The 20,748-nt window shown below is 42.0% G+C and overlaps 1 protein-coding gene across 8 annotated transcripts in view; it reads left to right on the top strand.

Moving 5' to 3' along the window:
* UTRN (utrophin) overlaps nucleotides 1-20,748 on the top strand; it is a 587,482-nt gene that overhangs the window by 559,907 nt on the left and 6,827 nt on the right. For all 8 annotated transcript variants that reach the window (XM_073337527.1, XM_073337525.1, XM_073337526.1 and 5 more), the window contains 2 exons: nucleotides 10,657-10,765; nucleotides 12,665-12,751. In XM_073337527.1, coding sequence (XP_073193628.1) covers nucleotides 10,657-10,765; nucleotides 12,665-12,751 — 196 coding nt within the window. The remainder of the gene's footprint in view (nucleotides 1-10,656; nucleotides 10,766-12,664; nucleotides 12,752-20,748) is intronic.

Genomic DNA, 20,748 nt, shown 5'->3' on the forward strand with positions numbered 1-20,748 from the left:
GATTTAGTTGGGGATTGGTCCTGCTTTGAGCAGGGGGGTTGGACTAGATGACCTCCTGAGGTCCCTTCCAACCCTGATATTCTATGATTCTATGGTACGCTCAAGTCGCTAGGAGTGTACACCCCGGCTACTCAGCAGAAACATTTTAAACCACAGCCTCCTCAATGTCCCTACCAACCTCGTCCTAGGCAGGATTTTTCTAGGAAGTGCTGTAGAAATGGCAGATGGAAGCTGTCCCAGCCCTCATCCACTCAGGGCTAGGCGTGCACCTCTTTGGGTTCTAAGCAGGCCTTTTGAAGGTGTAACTGGGGACGGTGTGTCAGACTATGGACCGGGTCCTCAACCCTGTTTTCTGAACCGTCTATCTCACTTCTACTGTGCTTGGTCCCAAATAACATCAGATTGCTGGGTTTTCGCTTGGTAAAAGTGGACTATTCTCTCCAATTTTGCTTCTCCCCTCCCTCCCACTCCCCCTTCCCCATCCATTTTTAGGGACTCTTCTCACAAGCAACTCCTTATCCAGGAGGCGCAGGTGCTTCTCGCTGCAGGGGCAATGGAGGAGGTTCCTCAGGAGCTAAAGGGAAAGGTTGTTATTTCCTAATCCCCAAAGCCAAAGGGAGTCTCAGACCCATTCTAGATGTGTGGGGTCTCAACAGATTCATGGTGAAGCTGAAGATCCGCATGGTCTCCCTGAACTCGATCATCCCCTCTCTGGATCTGGGAGACAGTTTTGCCGCCTTCAGTCTCCAGGACACACACTTTCATATATCCATTCATCCTGTTCTCAGACGATACCTCAGTTTTGTGGTCAATAACAACCACTTCCAGTTTACAGTTTTCCTCTTTGGCCTGTCCACAGCTCCTCGGGTAGTGACCAAGTGCATATCAGTCATTGCCGACTTCCTTCGCTGGAGGCAGGTAACTCAACAACTGGCTGCTCCGGGGGTACTGCAGGGACCAGGTAGAAGTACAGATATGTATCCACGCTCATCAGGTAGAGCCTTCTTCTTAACAAGAGCAAGTCGACCCTGATACCAACTCAAAGGGTAGAGTTTATCAGGGCAGTGCGGGACTCAGGTTGTGCCAGAGCATTCCTGCTGAAGACCCATTTTCTAACTATCTCAGACTCCATTTAAGGTCTCCGATGGTACCCTACCACCACACCAAGGGCCTGCCTAAGACTACTCGATCACATGGCATCTTGTACATATGTGGTACAGCATGCCAGGATGCATCTCAGACCTCTCCAAATTTGGCTTGCGTCACCGTACTGCCCGGGATGCAACAGTCTGGACTCTGTGGTCACTCTTCCAGGTCATGTCCTCCAGTCCATGGGCTGGTAGTTCAACCAACAAGACACGTCCCTGGTAACAGACATGTTGGCGTGGGAGTGGGGCGTACACCTGGGGGACCTTCAGATGCTGGGCCTCTGGTCTCAAGATGAGCTCTCGCTCCACATCAACTTCAAGGAGCTGAGAGTGGTTCAATTAGCGTGCCAGACCTTCCAGGTCCACTTGAGTGGTCAATGTGTGGGAGTCAGGATGGACACCACAACTGCAATGTTTTGCATAAACAAGCAGGGTGGCGCCCATTCCTCTCCCCTCTCTTGGGAAGCCCTCCAGCTGTGGGAGTTCTGCATAGCCCCACTATTCATTTGGAGGAGACGTATTTCCCAGGATCACAGAACGAGTTATCGTACTACCTCAGCTGATCTTTCCACAACCACGAGTGGTCCATCTGGCCAGGTGTCATCTTCACCATCTTCCAGAGGTGGGAAACACCCCATATCGATCTCTTCACCACTCAGAGCAACAGGAAGTGCCCAAGGCTCTGCTCCTTCCAGAGCCAGGGCTCCCTTGCAGACGCCTTCCTCCTCCTTCCTTCAGCAAGGAGGGTCTCGGAGCTCAGGGCCCTCACCTCTGACCTTCCATACACAGTCTTCTTCAAGGACAAGGTGCAGCTCAGGCTTCACCCGCCTTTCCTTCCAAATGTTGTGTCCCAATTTCACTCCAACCAGGGCATTTTTCTGCTGGTGTTTTACCCTAAACCTCATGTGACCAGCCAAGAGCAATGGCTCCACTCTCAGAATGTTCGATGAATGCTTGCTTTTTACATCTAACGCACAAAGCTGTTCCAAAAGTCGAACTAGCTATTCGTGGTGGTAGCAGACATATGAAAGGTCTCCCGATCTTGTCCTAGAGGATCTCATTGTGGATTACCTCCTGCATCCGCACCTGCTATGAATTAACCAACGTTCCAGCCCCGGCTTTCCATGGCCCATTACACGAGGGCGCAGGCCTCATTGACAATGTTCCTGGCCCATGTGCCAATTCAGGAAATCTGCAGGGCGGAAGCTTGGTCCTCTGTGCACACATTTGCCGCTCTCTATGCCATAACCCAGCATGCTAGAGATGATGCAGCCTTCAGCAGAGCAGTGCTCCAATCTGTTGTTCCATAATTATGACCCCACCTCCGAGGTAGGGCTTGGGAGTCACCTTACTGGAATTGGTATGAGCAAGCACTCGAAGAAGAAAAAACAGTTACTCACCTTCTCACTGTCTGTCATTCTTCGAGATGTGTTGCTCATATTCATTCCAGACCCATGCACCTTTCCCTCTGTCGGAGTAGCTGGCAAGAAAGAACTGAGGAAGCACCAGGTCGGCAGGGTCATTTATTGAGTGCCATAGAGGCGCCACTCCAGGGGGTTCCACAACTGACCCGGTGGGTGCTGCTAGGGGAAAAACTTTCCGACGACTGTGCACGTGGCACGCACACACCTATTTGGAATGGATACGAGCAACACATCTCGAAGAAAACAGTTACAAGGAGGTGAGTAACTGTTTCTTCCTATCTGTGGTCCATCTAGTCCAGTATCTTGAGATGACAGTAGCCATTACCTGGTGCTTCAGGGGAAGGTTTTTAAAACCTCCTTGAAAGGTGGTTGTGCAGTAACATGCTCATCAGGGAAGTTTCTGTTGAACTGCAGATAGTTAATAATTAGCTTGCATCCTAAAGTATGAGGGTTTACATTCCTTAAAACTCTTTATTCCGTCCAATATAACTGTGGATATTCTTATTGTGTGTATATATAATTGTGTAATCCTTTTGGAATCCTCATAAGCTCTTTTTCTCAATAATATCATTTGGCAGTTAAGGTGAATTCTGTGTTGTGCAAAAAAAAAAAAAATTGTAGCAGCTTTGGCTTTTAATTTTATTGAGTGTCCCCTGGTTCTTTCTAACTGGGTAAATGGAAGAGCACAATTCACCTTCACTCTACATTTCATTATTTTAAACTCATCTATCATGTCGCCTCTTCTCTGACATAAATAGCTCTAATTTTCCTTTGTCTTCATATGGGAGCTATTTGATGCTTCTAATCATTGTGGCTGCCCTTTTCCAGGCCATTTCTCTTTCTGCTCTACCCTTCTTGAGGTGGGGTGGTCAGAAACTGAGTGCCATATTCAAGGAGCGGGTGTACCGCTGGTTTACATAACATTCTCCATAGTTTTTGGTATGCCTTTCTAAGTACACGCCTAATATCTAGTTTGCTTTTTTACCCACTACTACACACTAAACAGATGTTTTTAGTGAGTTGTCTACAATTACACCTTGGTCTTTTTCCTCAGATTCACTTAGAGCACATCAGTGTTTATGAATAATTCCAGTTGTACTTTCAAGGGTGCATTTCTTTGCTTTATTTTATATGAAAGATCATTAATGCATTTATCATCACCACTGGTCCTAGTGTGGATCCTTGGGACACCTCACTATTAACCTTCTTCCATACTGACCATTTATTCCTACTTTGTTTTCTGTCTCTTAGCCAATTTCTAATCCATGACAAACCTTTGCCTTCAACGCTGTCCCTTCTTTCTTTTCTTGTGAGGGATTTTATCAAAGCTTTTTGAAAGTCCAAATAAATTTTATTTATTGCTTTTTCTTTAATGTTATTGACTTCCTTAAAGAAATCTGTTTAAAGATATGTGATTTAAGAGATCATTTTTCATCACTGATGAGATGGATGGTTAGCTGATTGTCACAATGTTTCTTTATAATAATCACTAGTATTAGTCTGAAAATACTGTCCTATTTACAGTAATTTTTTTGCCATCACTGGCATTTCTCATCATCTGTTTGTTCCTGTCTTCTGTCAGCTGCAAGACCGTCTTTTCTCACTCAGCTGCCTAGTTACAGTGGGTAACCTCATGATCGTTGTTTGGGATAATAACCTGTCAATGAATCTAAAAGCACTGGTACGTCTTTCTCCAGTAGATGCAGAGTGGGTGGCTCTACGTACAGATGTGTGGGGAGCAAACTCGTAAAACTTAAAAACTGTCCTGCCATAACAGTCTGATCTGTATTTGAGAGCGTTGAAGGAAATTCTTTAGGGAACAAACGTAGCAGACATATGCATGCACTCTCTCATATACACACACGCTGTCATGTTTGTCTGTCTGTTTGATTATAGTGCCAAACATGGAGATGAAACAGAACTGGCATGTGACAGTTTTGACACCGACATGTTAATTGTAAAGAGGAGACATAAAAAAGTTATTTTCTTTTCCGTCTTCATCTCCTTTAGAAACTACAGGTTCCATGCCACACAAACAGGCTCTAGGTTTTTTGCCGCCCCAAGCTCAGGTGGGGCTGGGGCTCACAGGCGGCGCTGGAAGCGGAGGGAGTGACGTCACCTTTTCCCAGCGCCTGCAGGGGCTTTGCCCCCTCCCCCGCCCGGCCGCGCCGACAAGCCCCGATATAAGGGGTGGCACAAGGCAGCGCAGCAGCCAGTGCTTAGATGCGGTGGCGCGGCCCCGGCAGGACTCGTCCTCTCCTCCCCAGGTAGCGGCTGGACCCTGGCAGCTCAGCATCCCGGGGCTGGGGCTTCCCCTTCCCACTGAGGCCAGGGGTGCGGCGCCTTCGCCCCATCTAAGTGGTGCAGCTCCAAGAGCGCAACTGCCCCCCGCAAAAAAGGGTGGCCGGATGCCGCCCCTGGAAATGTGCCACCCCAAGCACCTGCTTGCTTTGCTGGTGCCTCAAGCCAGTCCTGCACTCAAAAACAAGACCCTGTTACTAGGGACGTTACAAATCTGTACTTTACAGATCTGTGGTGATTCTTTCCTACTTGACTAATCTACTGAACAGAGGTTTCATATGGGACCTGATTCTGCACTATTGAAGTCAATGGGAGCTTGCCAGTTACTTCAGTAGGCACAGGATTAGACCATAAGGAGGAGCAGGGGTAGAGTACAGCTCCCCCTCTTTTTGCCAAAAAGCAGAGAGCTAACTTCCCTCATTCTCCGACTAGTGGAGTAAGGATGTACCTAGCAAAGAAATCTGAGGTGGGTGCAGGACAAGGAAGCTGATGCCTGGCTGACTTTTCCTGTGGCTCCTTTTCTTTCCCACCAGTGGATGGAAAAGCAACAGCAGCTGACAAGGGAAGAAGAGAGAGTTTCTTATACACTTCCTAGCCTCTAAACACTGCCAGCTTCCTCTTGAGGGAAGACAGTTGCATGGGACATAGAGAGGTTGTTCAAAATCTATTTTGAAGTGTCTACTAAAATGTAGAAAATTGCTTCAGAATTTCAGAGTTCTCTGGAGAAGAGCCTGCCTGCACCTCCTCTCTTTATTTGTTTGTAGATTAAAATGATTTTGGATTGGGGAGCAAAATGCGCACATGCTTATACTACTTTTGTTTTTTCTGGATTTTATTTGTCCAGCAACATGGCACAAAGCAGCCCCAGTGCAGGGGAAAGTCTCGGCCTATTTTCTTATCTCATTTGGTATAATGTTGCTGCCTGCCTCGTTTTGAATGTGTGCCTGAACTTTTCTGTGATACGTGTGTGTGTGGTTGACATGGGAGAAAGTAGACTGCTTAGTGTTATGCTAGTGAGCTCTAGTAGGTAGAGCATTTACTGGGAGTCAGGACTCCTGGGTTCTCAGCTCTGACACTGACCCATTGTGTAGTCTTGGGCAAGACACTTTCAGTTTCGGTATCAGCAAAATGGGGATATGATATTTTAAAAAAAAAAACTGAGATCCTCAGGTTGAAGGAGCTATATGGATGGATTGATTTATTTACATATATACTGGATCAAGGCTGGTATGCTGTTTCTAGTATCTGATTCTTCAGAGAAGGCAAAATAATTTATCTGGCCAGTTGTGTAGTCCTAGATTCTTTCTTGCCCTCTGCAACAATCATTTGAAGTGTGAGATTTGATGATCCTTTTTGGCATAGCCACCCTTATTAAAGTGTGCATGCATGAAATGTTACTGGTTATAAAATTATACAGGCTTGTTTTAAAATCCAGCTGCAATATTTGATTCTCACCTCCTGTGGCAATGAATTCTGTAGGCTGACTACAGACTATGTGGAGTACAGTAGCATCTCCTTTTATTTGTTTTAAATTTAACTGCCGTTGAATTCACCAAGCAAGCTCCTTGTTCTCATGCTGTGAAATGGCATAATTAAGAGGAAATAATCTGTTTTCACCACTACCTCTAAATCCCTCAAGATCTCCTTTCTATCCTAATTAATCTTGGTTTTGTAATCTCTCACCAGGCTTAATTCAGTTTATCTGTATGTGAAATTTGAAAGTGTTGATTGCTATAGTATTGCTTTGTATGAAGTCCAGACATAACACTGATCCTCTTCCTTACCCTTCTCTGCACCTTTTTGTTCACAGTTACAGCTGTAAGGTGAGGTGACCAAAACTAGCCAGGGTTCTAGCAACTTTGAGAATTCAAATGTTCTCTCTCTTACTAATCTCAGTCCACCTGTTAGATAGGTAGGCAGCTGCCATGCCACTGACCTCAGATTTGTTCTAGAAGAAGCAGTCTGTCTTGACCTTTAATCTCTGTGCCACAGCAGTTCTAGGCTTTTCCCAAGTTGAGACTAGCAGCTGTACGAAATTGTCTGTGACAGCTTTCTCACTACCTTGGTCTTCACTATTTTAAGAACAACAAAAACTCATTTTATCTGGATTCTCTAGTTAGATTTGAGCTTGAAGTTGAATGGCAAGTGACTTAACTACACAACAGTCAGCCACCATGCCTGTGAACTTCTTGATAATAAAACACCTGGAGATCCTGAAAGCATTTCTATGTCTCCGCTGAATATAGACTTGTGCTCCTTGATTTATGCTGTGTACTCATAATGTCATAATGAAAGAAAAGTGACGTTTGGAGAGGGGAAAAACAGCTTTGTTAAAGTGCTCAATGGAATATTTCTTTCTATTGTATATGGAGGGGAAGGCAAACTCGCATCGTCAAACAATTTCTAGGTATCTTTTAGCTAGAAATTGTCTGAGGAAATTAAATGTTTCACTTAAGGCTGTTTGAGCTGGAAAGGAGAGCAGGGTTTTTCAGTGAAGGAGTTATGTTTTTCCATCTTTTTCCTACTCCCTGCATTGATTTAACATCATTCTTAGTCATTCTAAATACTTTTTCAGTCTAAGTTTTAAAAGTCAGAATGTTAAACAGTAATTGTTTCCACTTTAGTCCTAAAATATTATTCTTTAAAATAATTTCTGTGGCTGCTTTTTCCAGGTTTAATTAAATAACATGGAAGATGAGTAATTTGCATTCAGCAGCATACATGATAACAGTGGTTAAGGTTGCAAACCTACGCAAACACCTGTTGTCACATACTCATAGCTTCCCAAAATATTTAACTCTGGAGCTGGAATTTTCCATGACTAGTCTCTTCCTCAAAATGAATTTTTTTAGGAATGTTTGAACAAACTCAAAAATATCAGAAGGGATTTATGTTACATTGAACCAACAGTTTGATCTTTTTACATTTTATGTGTATTTGTGTGTGTATGCACAAGAATTGTGCATATATCTAGATATAGATATATAGATATAGTGTGTGTGTATGTACACATATACATATACTCAAACTAAATACAACCAACATTTTAGAAATAACTTCTGACTAGGTGCCTCAATCTTTAGGTCACCAACATGAGTCACCTAGGACTTGATTTTCATCACTGCTGAGCCCCCATTGATTTTAAGTAGTTTTGGGTGCTTAGGAACCCTGAAAATTTCTCCACACCATTCACAGTTTTATAGACCTCTATCATATCCCCCCCCCTTAGTCATCTCCTTTCTAAGATGAACAGTCCTAATCTTTTAAATCTGTCTTCATATGGAAGCTGTTCCATACCCCTAATCATTTTTGTTGCCATTCTCTACAGTACTTCCAATTCTAATATATCTTTTTTTGAGATGGGGTGATCAGAACTGCATTCTGTATTCAATGTGTGGGCATAGCATGTATTTATTTAGTGGCATTATGACATTTTCTGTTTTATTATCTATCCCTTTCCTAATGGTTCCTAATGTTCTATTAGCTTTTTTGACTGCCACTGCACACTGAGCAGATGTTTTCAGAGAACTATCCACAATGATGCCAAGTTTTCTTTCTTGAGTGGTAACGGCTAATTTAGACTCCATCATTTCGTATGTATAGTTGGGATTATGTTTTCCAATGAGCATTACTTTGCATTTGTCAACATTGAATTTCACCTGCCATTTTGTTGCCCAGTCACCCAGTTTTGTGAGATCCCTTTGTAACTCTTCACAGTGAGCTTTGGACTTAACTATCTTGAGTGACTTTATAGTGTCTGCAAACTTTGCCTCTGCACTGTTTACCCCTTTTCTCATAACATTTTTTAATATGTTGAACAGCATTTGTCCCAGTACAGATCTTTGGTGAACTCTATTTACCACTCTCCACTGTGAAAACTTACCTTTTATTCCTACCCTTTGTTTCCTATCTTTTAACTAGTTACTGATCCAAGAGAGGACCTTCCTTCTTATCCCGTGACTGCTTACTTTGCTTAAGAGCCTTTGGTGATGGAGCTTGTCAAAGGCTTTTTGAAAGTTCAAGTACACTATATCAATTGGATCACCCTTGTCCACATACTTTTTAACTCCCTCAAAGAATTCTAATAGATTGGTGAGGCATGATTTCCTTTACAAAAGCCGTGTTGACTCTTCCCCAACATATTGTGTTTGTCTATGTGTCTGATAACTCTGTTCTTTACTATAGTTTCAGCCAATCTCCCTGGTACCGAAGTTAGGATTTCTGGCCTGTAATTAGCAGAATTGCCTCTGGAACCTTTTTTTAAAAATTGGTGTTATGTTAGCTATTCTCCAGTCACCTGGTACAGAGGCCTATTTTAAGCGATAAGTTACATACCTCCGTTAGTAGTTATGCAAGTTCATATTTGAATTCCTTCAGAATTCTTGGGTGAATACCATCTGGTGCTGGTGATTTATTACTGTTTAATGTATCAGTTTGTTCCAAGACCACCTATATTGACACCTCAGTCAGGGACAGTTCTTCAGATTTGTCCCCTAAAAAGAATGGCTCAGGTATGGGAAGTCTCCCCCACTGCCTCTGCAGTGAAGACCGATGCAAAGAATTCATTTAATTTCTCCAAATGGCCTTGTCTTCCTTTAGTGCTCTTTTAGCACCTCGGTTGTTCAGTGCTCCCATCGATTGCTTGGCAGGCTCCCTGCTTCTGAAGTACTTCAAAACAATTTTGCTGTTAGTTTTTGTCTCTTTTGCTAGGTTCTCTTCAAATTCACTTTTGGCCTGTCTAATTATACTTTTACACTTGCCAGAGATTTATGTTTCTTTCTATTTTCCTCACTAGGATATGACTTCCAGTTTTAAAGGATGTCTTCTTTGTCTCTAACTGCTTCTTTTACTCTTCTGTTTAGCCATGGTGGCATTTTTTTGTCCTCCTAATGTTGTATTTTTAATTTGGAGTATACCTTTAGTTTGACCTTTAGTATGATGATGATTTAAAATTTTTTCCATGCAACTTTCAAGCGTTTCACTCTTGTGACTGTTCCTTTTAATTTCCATTTAGCTTGCTTCTCATTTTTCATGTTAAATGCTACTGTTTTGAGTTTCTTTGGTATTTCTCCCCCTACAGGTTACGTTTAACTACATTATGGTCACTATTACAAAGCAGTTCAGCTATATTCATGTCTACACACACACACACATTTTTTTTTAAATGCACACTCCATGCATTTTAGAACAGGCTATAACAAAAGCAGCTGAAGTTTTAAACTTCATTTGGACATAATTCTTATTGAAAACTAGTGTTTGCTTGACTTGGTGTGTGGGGAGAATTTTATAAAGTTATACAAGACTGAAGAGTTTGGAGTTAACCTCTCCTAAGGATTCCAAGATAGTCTAATGGAAGACCCAAGCCCCTTTGTAAGATTCTTTCATATTATCCCTTCCTGGCCTGACCAAGGGATTTGGGCAAGAAGAGTGGACTGTTTTGTGTAATGGAGATTGTTACTCTGTGGAACACATGCACAGCCAAACACTGCCTTAACATGATGGAGCTAATTGGAGGCTGACTATGACAACATCGAAAGGTCAAATCTTCTTTATAGGTTACTTTCCTAGAAAGTATATCTTCCTAAGATCAACCCACGTTGGAACAGAGATGAGTGGGGAAGAATTAAAAGGATACAAGAAATAACATGAGAAGAGAAAAGGAAGAAAAATGGATGACAGTGATTAAAAAGGGAACAACACACACACACGCGTGCGCAACTTGGTACATGTAAACTTCTGCGTTACTGTAATGATGGAATTTTTGTTTCTTAAACCTCTTTCAGCCTGAATCTGATTCCAGAGTTAATGGAGTCTCTTCCTGTGCTTCACCCCAGTATTCTGCTCACAGCTACTCATTTGATCAGGACACCAGCTCACAGTTTCATCAGACAGGTTAGTACTTTGGTCAAATATTGTGCCGTGTTTGTCTACAAGTGGTTGCAACCAGGTTTACTAATGTGTGCCTGAAGTAGCAATATTAGTCCCATTATAATTTGTAGCTAACACTGCTGGGTGCAAAGCTCACTGCAATTGGTAGTAGGAGTTTTCAGAACTGGGCATCATGAGAAGAATAATATAGTGTTGTGATTTGGGGAAAGAAGACTTGTTTTTTTATGAGTAATGGATGACAGTGTATACTACTTGGTCTCCTGTCCCTTCTGAGAAGGGGAATTACTGACACAGTCCCTTAATGCACTGAGGGAAGAGTTAAATCCCATCGGACTGAAGGAACCTACAGCCATGGTATGCATCTCACATCATAAGGATAGGCTGCAAAGCACTCTTTCTTTAAAGACAGCAAATAGTATAATTTCCTAGTCCTAAATGCAATTCTGGATATAATGAACCTCTTCATCTTATAGTGACATTCTGATGAAAAAACTTTTATTTGTTAGGATTTCAGTGGGATTTAAGTTGTGCAGACCCTCTGCACATGGGTGAATCTTACCTAAATGGGCATTTTAAACCTTACTCTATTGGAACCTCAATAATTTTCACTAATGGCTGGGAAAACCTTTGCAGATAAACACTAAAAAACAAGACTAATGCATCATACTTTGTTCAATTAACATACTTTATTCATTTATTTTAACAGTTGATGTACATTTTAATTCCAATAATATCGTATGGATGTAGTACTACGTAGTGTTTTGTAAAAGTAATGGAGCTATATTACTACAGGACTCTGGGTCCAATTCAGGACAGCACTGAAGCACATACTTAAATCCGTCCCTACCAGGACATCACTTAATTCAAATTCTCATTGACTTCAGTTGAACTTAAGCACGTGCTTAAAGTCCTTAATAGGGTTAAACTCCTGACTCAAGGCCTCAGAGATTAAATCTTTGCTAAGAGGGGAGAAACCACCACTCCTTATATGCAAATCATTGAACTATTGATAATCTGATTCCAATGCAGTGGAAACAATTTTTTAAAAAATATTGATTTTTGTTTTTCATACTAAAGCATTTTCTTTCAGTATTGGCATAAAAAATGTAAATGTGACATGAAACTTTTGTCATGCTGTTTTCATGAACTGATAGATTTATATATGATGCTTTGTAATAATACTGCCAAAAGTGAAGTAAATGGATTTCCCTAATCATTTCATTGGCTAAATTTAACAAGCCCTTTAAGAAACAAACAAACAAGGAAATGGCCTGGAAAACATTTGCACTGATGGGATTGCTGATGCATATTGAACAAAGACTATCTGAAAGATAAATGTTTTTTTGAAAAATCTCAGATTTGTTTGCTTTGGAAATTGTGCAGCAAATTGTTTTAAAATAAAGCAGAATATCAAATGTGCAGCTGCCAAAAATGCTTAAGTGAGCTGTAGCTCACGAAAGCTCATGCTCAAATAAATTGGTTAGTCTCTAAGGTGCCACAAGTACTCCTTTTCTTTTTGCGAATACAGACTAACACGGCTGTTCCTCTGAAACCTGTCAAGATGAGAGAATAATTTATTTATTTTAACAGTAAGTTCTTACACTCTGCTTCATGTGGGCAATTTCCTTTGGTTAAATCTCAGGCACAGTGGTTAAGCCTCAAAAGTAGAAAAACGAGATCAGTTGTAAATTGATAATTGAGCTTCCACCTCCCCTCCCAAGATTGTCAATTATCAATGAGCAATTCCTGCACATTACATTACAAATGCTTCAAGTAGGGGGTTTCAGTTTAAATATAAAAGAGCATTTAGCCGGTAGGTTAGATGGGAATGACTTTCAGAATCTGTCTTTTTTTTTTTTTTCCTTATTAAATTTATTGCTTATCTTGTTGTCATATCTGCAGATGACTTGTTAGGCCCACCTCATGATACCAGCACAGATCTAACAGATGTCATGGAACAAATCAACAGCACATTTCCTACTTGCTGCTGTAAGTGTTAAGTATAGTGAAATCTGTCTCCCTCCCTTCCCCCTCCCCAACCCCCCCCCCGCCATTGCTTCTTTCCCCTTGTCATTCTCTGGAAAGTTAACACGGAGCAGTATAGATATGAGACTGAACCTTATTTGCAAATAGGTCATATGCAGAGTATTGACCAAGAAAAATGAAGCTTAAGTCTGATAAGAACGTTTGGCAAGATGTGATGGCTGCGTAATCCTGTTCTTTGAAACTGTTTAACGTACATAGCGAGTGATAAAATGAAGCCAAATTAAATCATAGTCATCCTGTGTTCAAAAAAGAAAAAATATTCACTCTAACGTGGCCTACTTTAAGAAAAGCAGTTTGCTTCAAACAGGATCTTCAATTGTGTCTAGAAGAAGAAATGAAGATGCAGAGCCAGATTCTCTGCTGATGTAAAATAGAGTTATGCTCACGTATACCAGTAGTAAATGTAGCCCCTGGAATTCTGGGTGCCAGTGATCTCTCTTGAATTTAGGGGGCAAAATAGGAGCTGCAGGATTGGGTCCTTCACCACACCACTGACCTCCCAGATCAGGAATCTGTGCAATTTTCTAGGCAGCATCAATTAAAATATCTTCAAATAGTTTGAATATAACCATATAAAATATTAGGAGAGAGAGACACCAGGCATAGCCTTCTCCCCTAAGGGCTAAGCACGCACTGCCTCCTGAGCCTGAGCAGATTGACCCACTTAAATTCACCCAGTGAGAACACCCTCTGTGCATGGCTTTCCAGCATCCAGGGGTGAGACTGCGTTGCCTTCCTTGGAATGCCTTCCTCCATGCCCCATGGAAGGGATGCTCTGTTGACCTGCAAGATAGGCATGGAGACTGGGCCAGCCATGGGGAGAAGTAGGAAGGCTGGCGGTGGAGGAGGAGAGAGAATCATGGTCTCTTTTCCAGTGCTGTGAAGGCTCCCTGGAAAAGATTATACAGCTGGAGGCACCTCACACACCTGTGAGCGCTTTACAGCAGTTAATTCATGTATCTGCTGACCTCTCTTCCTACTGTCAATGCATTCTCTGGTCACACAAGATAGAATCCCTTTAGTTCTGCCAGCGTTGTGTATATGCTATTGTTCCTAGCTGTGGGATGTTGCAGGGAGCTTGTGTTTATAATATGTAACAAATTTGTTTTCAGTATTAGCTAAGCAAGAGCAAAAACATCCATAAAAGCTCTGGTGTTCAATAGCATCTTTGTAAAGCTTTGTTTTAAATGTCCACAAAGTAATGAAGATGGCCACTAGGGGAAAAAAAATGTTGAGGGTTTCTATCTCTTATCCCTGCCAAAGAAGTCAGCTATTCGCTCAGTGTTGTATTCCGTTTCTCAAACTCTGCTGAACCCTATTAAAACACGCCCTTTATCTCTCCGACACACTTTGCGTGTCTTTGAAGAATTGCATCAGAGAAAATGCATTTTACACATTTTGAGAAAGCAAATTAGTATCTTGCAAAACATGGCTTGTTTCAACAGTCCCCTGAGGTCCTGAGTTAGTGCTAGATTACTGGCCACTATAGTGCATGTTAAGGGCCTAATTCTGAGAGGTGCTATGCTGCAGGAACTCTCACTGATGTCAGTCAGTAGTGCAGGTGCTCAGCGCCGCTCACATTTGGCCATAAGACTGTTTCTTTGTCACTGTAGTGAATGGAAAATGCAAAGGAAAAGTATCCCCTCCTCCCATGTTTTTTATTTTGCTTTTGTGAAGGCCTGTAATGCAATGGTGAAAGCAGTATGGGGTTAGATCATGGTTGGACATGCTCAGGCCCACAGGGAATGGAGGGTTCTTTAGCTCCCTTGCATTCCTGTTCAAGAGACAGCCATAATCCCAGTCTGTGCTTTCCCTGAACAGGAGTGGAAGAATCTACTCCCCATAGCAACTCTAAACTCCATGCCCTTTCTACACTGGGGAGTGGAGCTGAGCTTGTAATAGTGGTTCTGCATCCCTCTCTGATATGAGTTTCCCTAGCACCACCAGAGCATTCCTCACAGAGTTAGCCGCAATCCTTCCAGCTGATGTGATCCCTTCCTGTTGGTGTCGTCCCCCCCTTCCCCATCTCCCTCTCCAATGCAGGATGCCGTTAGCCGTAATATAACTTCTGGGGTTTACTAGTAGTAATGTCAGCCACTTTTGCCAAAGTATCACCAGTAACCATCGCAAAGATCTTACTAGCTAACTAGTGCTATTTGCTCAAAATAGAATTTCCTTTCAGAAATTCACTTTGAGAAATTCCTTCACTGCAGCCCAATCAGCTGTGCTTTTTTATGTTTCTTTTTCATGAAGCTGGAGTAGCCCCACTTAGATTAAAATTTATACCTGCTGTTTTATTTATAAACCTTATTTTAGGTCTCTTTCTCACTCATTTAAAATTACATCTGGCTAAGATTTGGTTTTTGAGAGGTAGGTCCAAAGGCTAATTCGTTTGCTCAGCAGTGGTGCAAAATGGATATGTTGTGGTTCTTACATACTGAGTAATCGAAACATTTGGAGCAGATTCAAATAAGTAGTGGGAGAGGGAGGTTTAAGACCATTCTAACTGTAAAGTAGTGTTCAGTTTTAAAAATTGAAGCATAGTACAATATTCGTCTTCATTAAGGAGTTTGGTTTCTTTTGTTAGTTTGCAGGGGAAGGGGTCAGATCAAGAGGGCAGGTAATTTAATGTTGAAACACATCTAATGTGTATTATTCAGTGCATTTTCCAGAGTAACTTCTGCTATAAATGTTGGATGATGAGTTCTACTTATGATAAAAGTGTATGGATGCTGTGTGCACATTTGATGAGTTGCGTTGTCTCTTACAGCCACTAATGACAGCAATGGGTGAAGTGTAATGGCTTATTTGCTGTTCTGTTGAGAAACTGTCTATTAATCATAACCTGTTCAATTGATTTATTGATTGATTCATACCATTTATTTCAAGGTTTTTCAATGTTTCCTACATATTCAAATATATTTATTTCAGTTACAACACAGAATACAAAGTGTACAGCACTCGCTTTATATTTGTTTTTATTACAAATATTTGCACTGTAAAAACCAAAAGAAGGTATTTTTCAATTCAGCTAATACAAGTACTGTAGTGAAATCTCGTTATCATGAGCATTGAAATTACAAATGTAGAATTATGTACAGAAAAAACTGTATTCAAAAATAAAACTGTGTAAAAATTTAGAGCCTGTAAGTCCACTCAGTCCTACTTCTTGTACAGCCAATCGCTCAGACAAACAAGTTTGTTTACATTTGCAGGAGATAATGTTGCCCACTTCTTGTTTACAATGTCACCTGAAAGTGAAAACAGGCATTCCCATTGCACTGTATTAGCTAGTGTTACAAGATATTTACATACCAGATGCAGTAAAGATTCATATGTCCCTACATGCTTCAACCACCATTCCAGAGGACATGCGTCCATGCTAATGATGAGATCTGCTTGATAATGATCCAAAGCAGTGCAGACTGACACATGTTCATTTTTATCATCTGAGTCAGATGCCACCAACAGAAGGTTGATTTTCTCTTTTGGTGTTTGAGGTTCTGTAGTTTCTGCATCGGTGTGTTTCTCTTTTAGGACTTCTGAAAGCATGCTCCACAGCTCGTCCCTCTCAGATTTTGGAAGGCACTTCAGATTTTTAAATCTTGGGTTGAGTGCTGTAGCTATCTTTAGAAATCTCACATTGGTACCTTCTTTGCTTTTTGTCAAATCTGCAGTGAAAGTGGTCTTAAAATGACCAACATGCACTGGGTCATCATCTGCGACTGCTATAACATGAAATATATGGCAGAATGCGGGAACATACAGTTCTCCTCCCCAAAGGAGTTCAGTCACAAATTTAACTGATGCATTATTTTTTTTTAACGAGCATCATCACCATAGAAGCATGTCCTCTAGAATGGTGGCTGAAGCATGAAAGGCATATGAATGTTTAGCATATCTAGCACGTAAATACCTTGCAATGCCAGCTACAAAAGTGCCATGCGAAAGCCTGTTCTCACTTTCAGGTGACATAAATAAGAAGCGGGCAACATTATCTCTTGTAAATGTAAACAAACTTGTTTGTCTTAGCGATTTGGCTGAACAAGAAGTAGGACTGAGTGGGCTTGTAGGCTCTAAAGTTTTACACTGTTTTGTTTACAAAGTTATGTAACCAAAAAAAAAAAAATCTACATTTGTAAGTTGCACTTTCATGATAGAGATTGCACTACAGTACTTGATGAGCTGAATTGAAAAATACTATTTCTTTTATCATTTTTACAGTGCAAATATTTGTAATAAAAATAATATAAGGTGATCACTGTACACTTTGTATTCTGTATTGTAATTGAAATCAATATATTTGAAAATGTAGAAAATCACAAATATTTAATAAATTTCAGTTGGTATTCTGTTTAACAGTGCGATTAAAACTGTGATTAATTGCGATTAATTTTTTTAATCACAATTTTTTTAGTTAATCGTGTGAGTTAACTATGATTAATCGACAGCCCTAAATAATATATTTAGTAGCAGTACATGTATTGTTATTATTCCTTAACTCAACTTGTTGTCGCTGAGTATTTCAGCATGTGTGACGTGAGATGAGGCACTATTGTAGAGTGAGTTAATAACAGATAGAGTCTGTCATTTTGTAAGAGTGTAATGTTCGAGTACAGCCAGTTTTTAATATGTAATTTCCCTGAGTTAGAATCAGTAAGGAGCCTGGGAGCAAACTCATGATAGCTGCAATTTCAAAAAAAAAAAATCTAATGGAAATACAGTCCCTCAGTGAAGTCCTTCTCTAGTGAAATCTTACAATCCAAAATAGAATGTGTTGGGAAAGCTTTGTATTTTGCAATGACATTAACTGGTCCATGGGACAATGATAAGAGTCAGTTATCCTCAACAGATAAGATGCTTTTGACCTTTTTCTGTAGTCAGGAAAACATTGTTTTGTTTTTTTTCCCCAGGGAAAAAAAGGGGGAAAATTAACTATGAAAAATAAGAATTCCTCTTCAAGTGTTTGCTCATGTCGATTCCATTCTAGGTGTGTGCGTGCCCCCATGCACATTTGTCAGAGATTTTTGCCTTAGTGGTATCTGCAAGGGTCAGCTATGGCGCCCTCTGGAGTGCCGCACTCATGCTTCAGTATATCAGGCACCACCGGCCCTATGCCCTTTCAGTTCTTTCTTACCACCCAGGGTGGTTGGTCAGAGCACCTCTCTCCCTTGCCTTGCCAAGTGGTCAGCAGTTTCTTTTTCACTCTGTGTATTAGAGTTGTAAATAGTTTTGTTTACTGTAGTTAGTTAGTGACTTACCAGTTAAGCACTGTAATTAGTAAGTTAGGGTCCCGGCAGGGACTTTGCCCCAGGCAGGGAATGCCCTGGTCTCCGGGTTTTAAGCCCTGCACTGACTGTAACAGGTCTGTGCCTGTTATGACCCCCAAGGCAGCTCTTTGAAGTGCTTGGGAGAATCGCATGTAAAAGAAAAGTGTCATATCTGTACGAACTTTTGTCCCAAGACACACAAAGAGCGCAACATCCGTTTGAGAGCTCTCCTCATAGAGGCTGCTCTCCACCTGGCCTCACTCCCAGTACATCTGCCTCGGTTCATAGTGCACCTTCAGCACCGGGCTGTACCTGGCACTGTTCCCCTTAGCCAGTGCCCAAAAAGAAGTAAAAAAAGCATGACCAGGCACCAAGCAAGAAGGACCAAGGGTAAAGGACCTTGTTCGGGTGGTCACCTCAGCGGTGGTCATGAGGCACAGTTCCAGTCTCCTCAATCCAGGATCTCCTGTTTGATGGGATTGGACTCTTTGCAGAGCAGACAGATGCAAGGCTGAACGGACTAAAGGACACTCGGGCCACCCTCAACTCGCTGGATCTGCATACACCTCAGCTGGCAAGGAAGTAGTTCCGGCCGCCGCCATGGCCTTGGGACACGAGTTTTAGTCGTCGCTGCCCTTCCTCCTCCCGTTCACCTGCGCAACCCGGCCTGGCGAAACATCACAGGGGCAAGAAGTGTTCATTTTGAGGGTGCGCTCGAGAGTCAACTCCCCAGATCCACCTCATCCTTTCCTCAACCGTCTTCGTTCCTACTGTTTGGCCTGGTTGTGGGTCACCTTGGACCATTGGGTGCTAGAAATTGTATGTCTAGGATACACCCTGCAATTCTGGGCCGCCAACCCCCCCCCCCCCGCCCTCCTTCCCCATCCCTCTTCAGGGACCCTTCTCACAAGCAACTCCTTGTTCAGGAGGTTAACAACCTTCTCCAGCTGGGGGCAATGGAGGAGGTCCCTTGGGAAATGAGGATGAAAGGATTCTACTTCCACTATTTCCTAAGATCCATTCTGGTCCTGTGGAGACTCAACAAACATCTCAAGAAGTTGAAGTTCCGCATGGTTTCCCTGGCCTCCATCATCTCCTCCCTGGATCCGGGAGACTGGTATGCCATTACTGACCCTGCGGCCCCTCTGTCAGAGTTGCTGGCAAGAAGGAACTGAGAGGGCAAAGGGCCAGCAGCACCTGATATACTGACACATGAGTGTGGCACTCCAGAGGGCACTCTGGCCAACCCTATGGATACCGCTAAGGCAGAAAATTCTGATGACTGTGCACATGGGCATGCACGCACCTAGAATGGAATCAACATGAGCAACTCATCTCGAAGAACAACAGTTACGAGAGATAGGTAACTGTTTTTCCCTCTGGGAAAGAGAGGCTCTCTGCTGCTGAAAGCGGATAAAAATATCCAGGTTTTTCGTTTTTTAGAGGGTGGGAAGAGGTTCTGTTGTGTATTCTACTACCATTTTTTTTCTTTTGTCTCCTGGATCAGGTTTCATATAATTATAATTCATATAATCAAGTTAAAGGACTTTTTATGACAAATAGAATGTCAGGTAACATACTTCTTTAATAACCATTTCATAAAGGTATATAGACCGTGTCCACTACTGTTTATTGCAGCAAACAAGAATTGAGTTCCTCCAGATGCCCCAAGCTGCTGTAATTAATGGGAGCCGTGTAATAGTCTGTCACTAGCCCAGCTGGAAGTCCTTTGTGCTTTACAAAGTTGAATCTACATTGCTTATGTAGACTGAATGTACACGATGCTTCAGCAATCCCATCTTTTCAGTAATGTGGGGTATTAAATACCTTCTACACTAACTGCCAGCACGTCTGCTTCTATGAGGTACTGAGCATCTCCTAGAAGTTGCTCAGTGCCACCACTTTCCTGAGAACTGGGAGCACTTAGGCCCAGAACCACAGGATTTGGGGCCTAACTCTCACTTTAGGTGCCTAGATGCAAAGTCTAGACACTTTGATATGCTCAAAACCCCTGCTAAGCTACTGCCTAAACCTAGATGTTCCTAAAATCCCATGGTGCCTAAATTTACACTGTTAAAGTCCCCTAGGTGCCTACATTTCCACTGCTGCCTCACCCGTTGGCACAGGTACAGTTGTGCTGCTGCAAGCTCTCTAGTATAGATATAGCATTTATTTTCACAAAACCTCTGTGAGATAGGAAAGTGCTATTATCCCAATTTTACAAATATGGAGCTGAGGCACAGAGAGCCTAAGTGACTAGCACAAGATCACCAGGAAGTCTGTGGCAGATCAGGGAATTGAACTGAGGTCTCCCAAGTCCGAGGCTAGGGCCATAAGCACTGGACTATCCTCACTCTTGGCAAAGCATTCTGTTTTTATTGGCTGTCTAGTTTTGTGAAATGCCCACTTTGGTATGAAATGTGCTCTGTACTAGTACACTGATGTCTTACACAGGAGCACAGGCCTGTACATACATCCGTGATAGACGGGTATCTTTAAAATAGATAAATACATAGAGACCGAAAAGGGTGTAGTTTAGTCACAACCTCTGTCTTGTGTTTACTAACATGTACCAAAGAGGGGAAGTTGGTGAACACAATCTGTTCCAATTTGTTACAGACAAAGGGGTAGCTAGAGGTTTTAATGACACTGACTTATTAATCTCTGACC

This window comes from Lepidochelys kempii, chromosome 3 (assembly GCF_965140265.1).
Source record: "Lepidochelys kempii isolate rLepKem1 chromosome 3, rLepKem1.hap2, whole genome shotgun sequence".
Taxonomy (NCBI): domain Eukaryota; kingdom Metazoa; phylum Chordata; order Testudines; family Cheloniidae; genus Lepidochelys; species Lepidochelys kempii.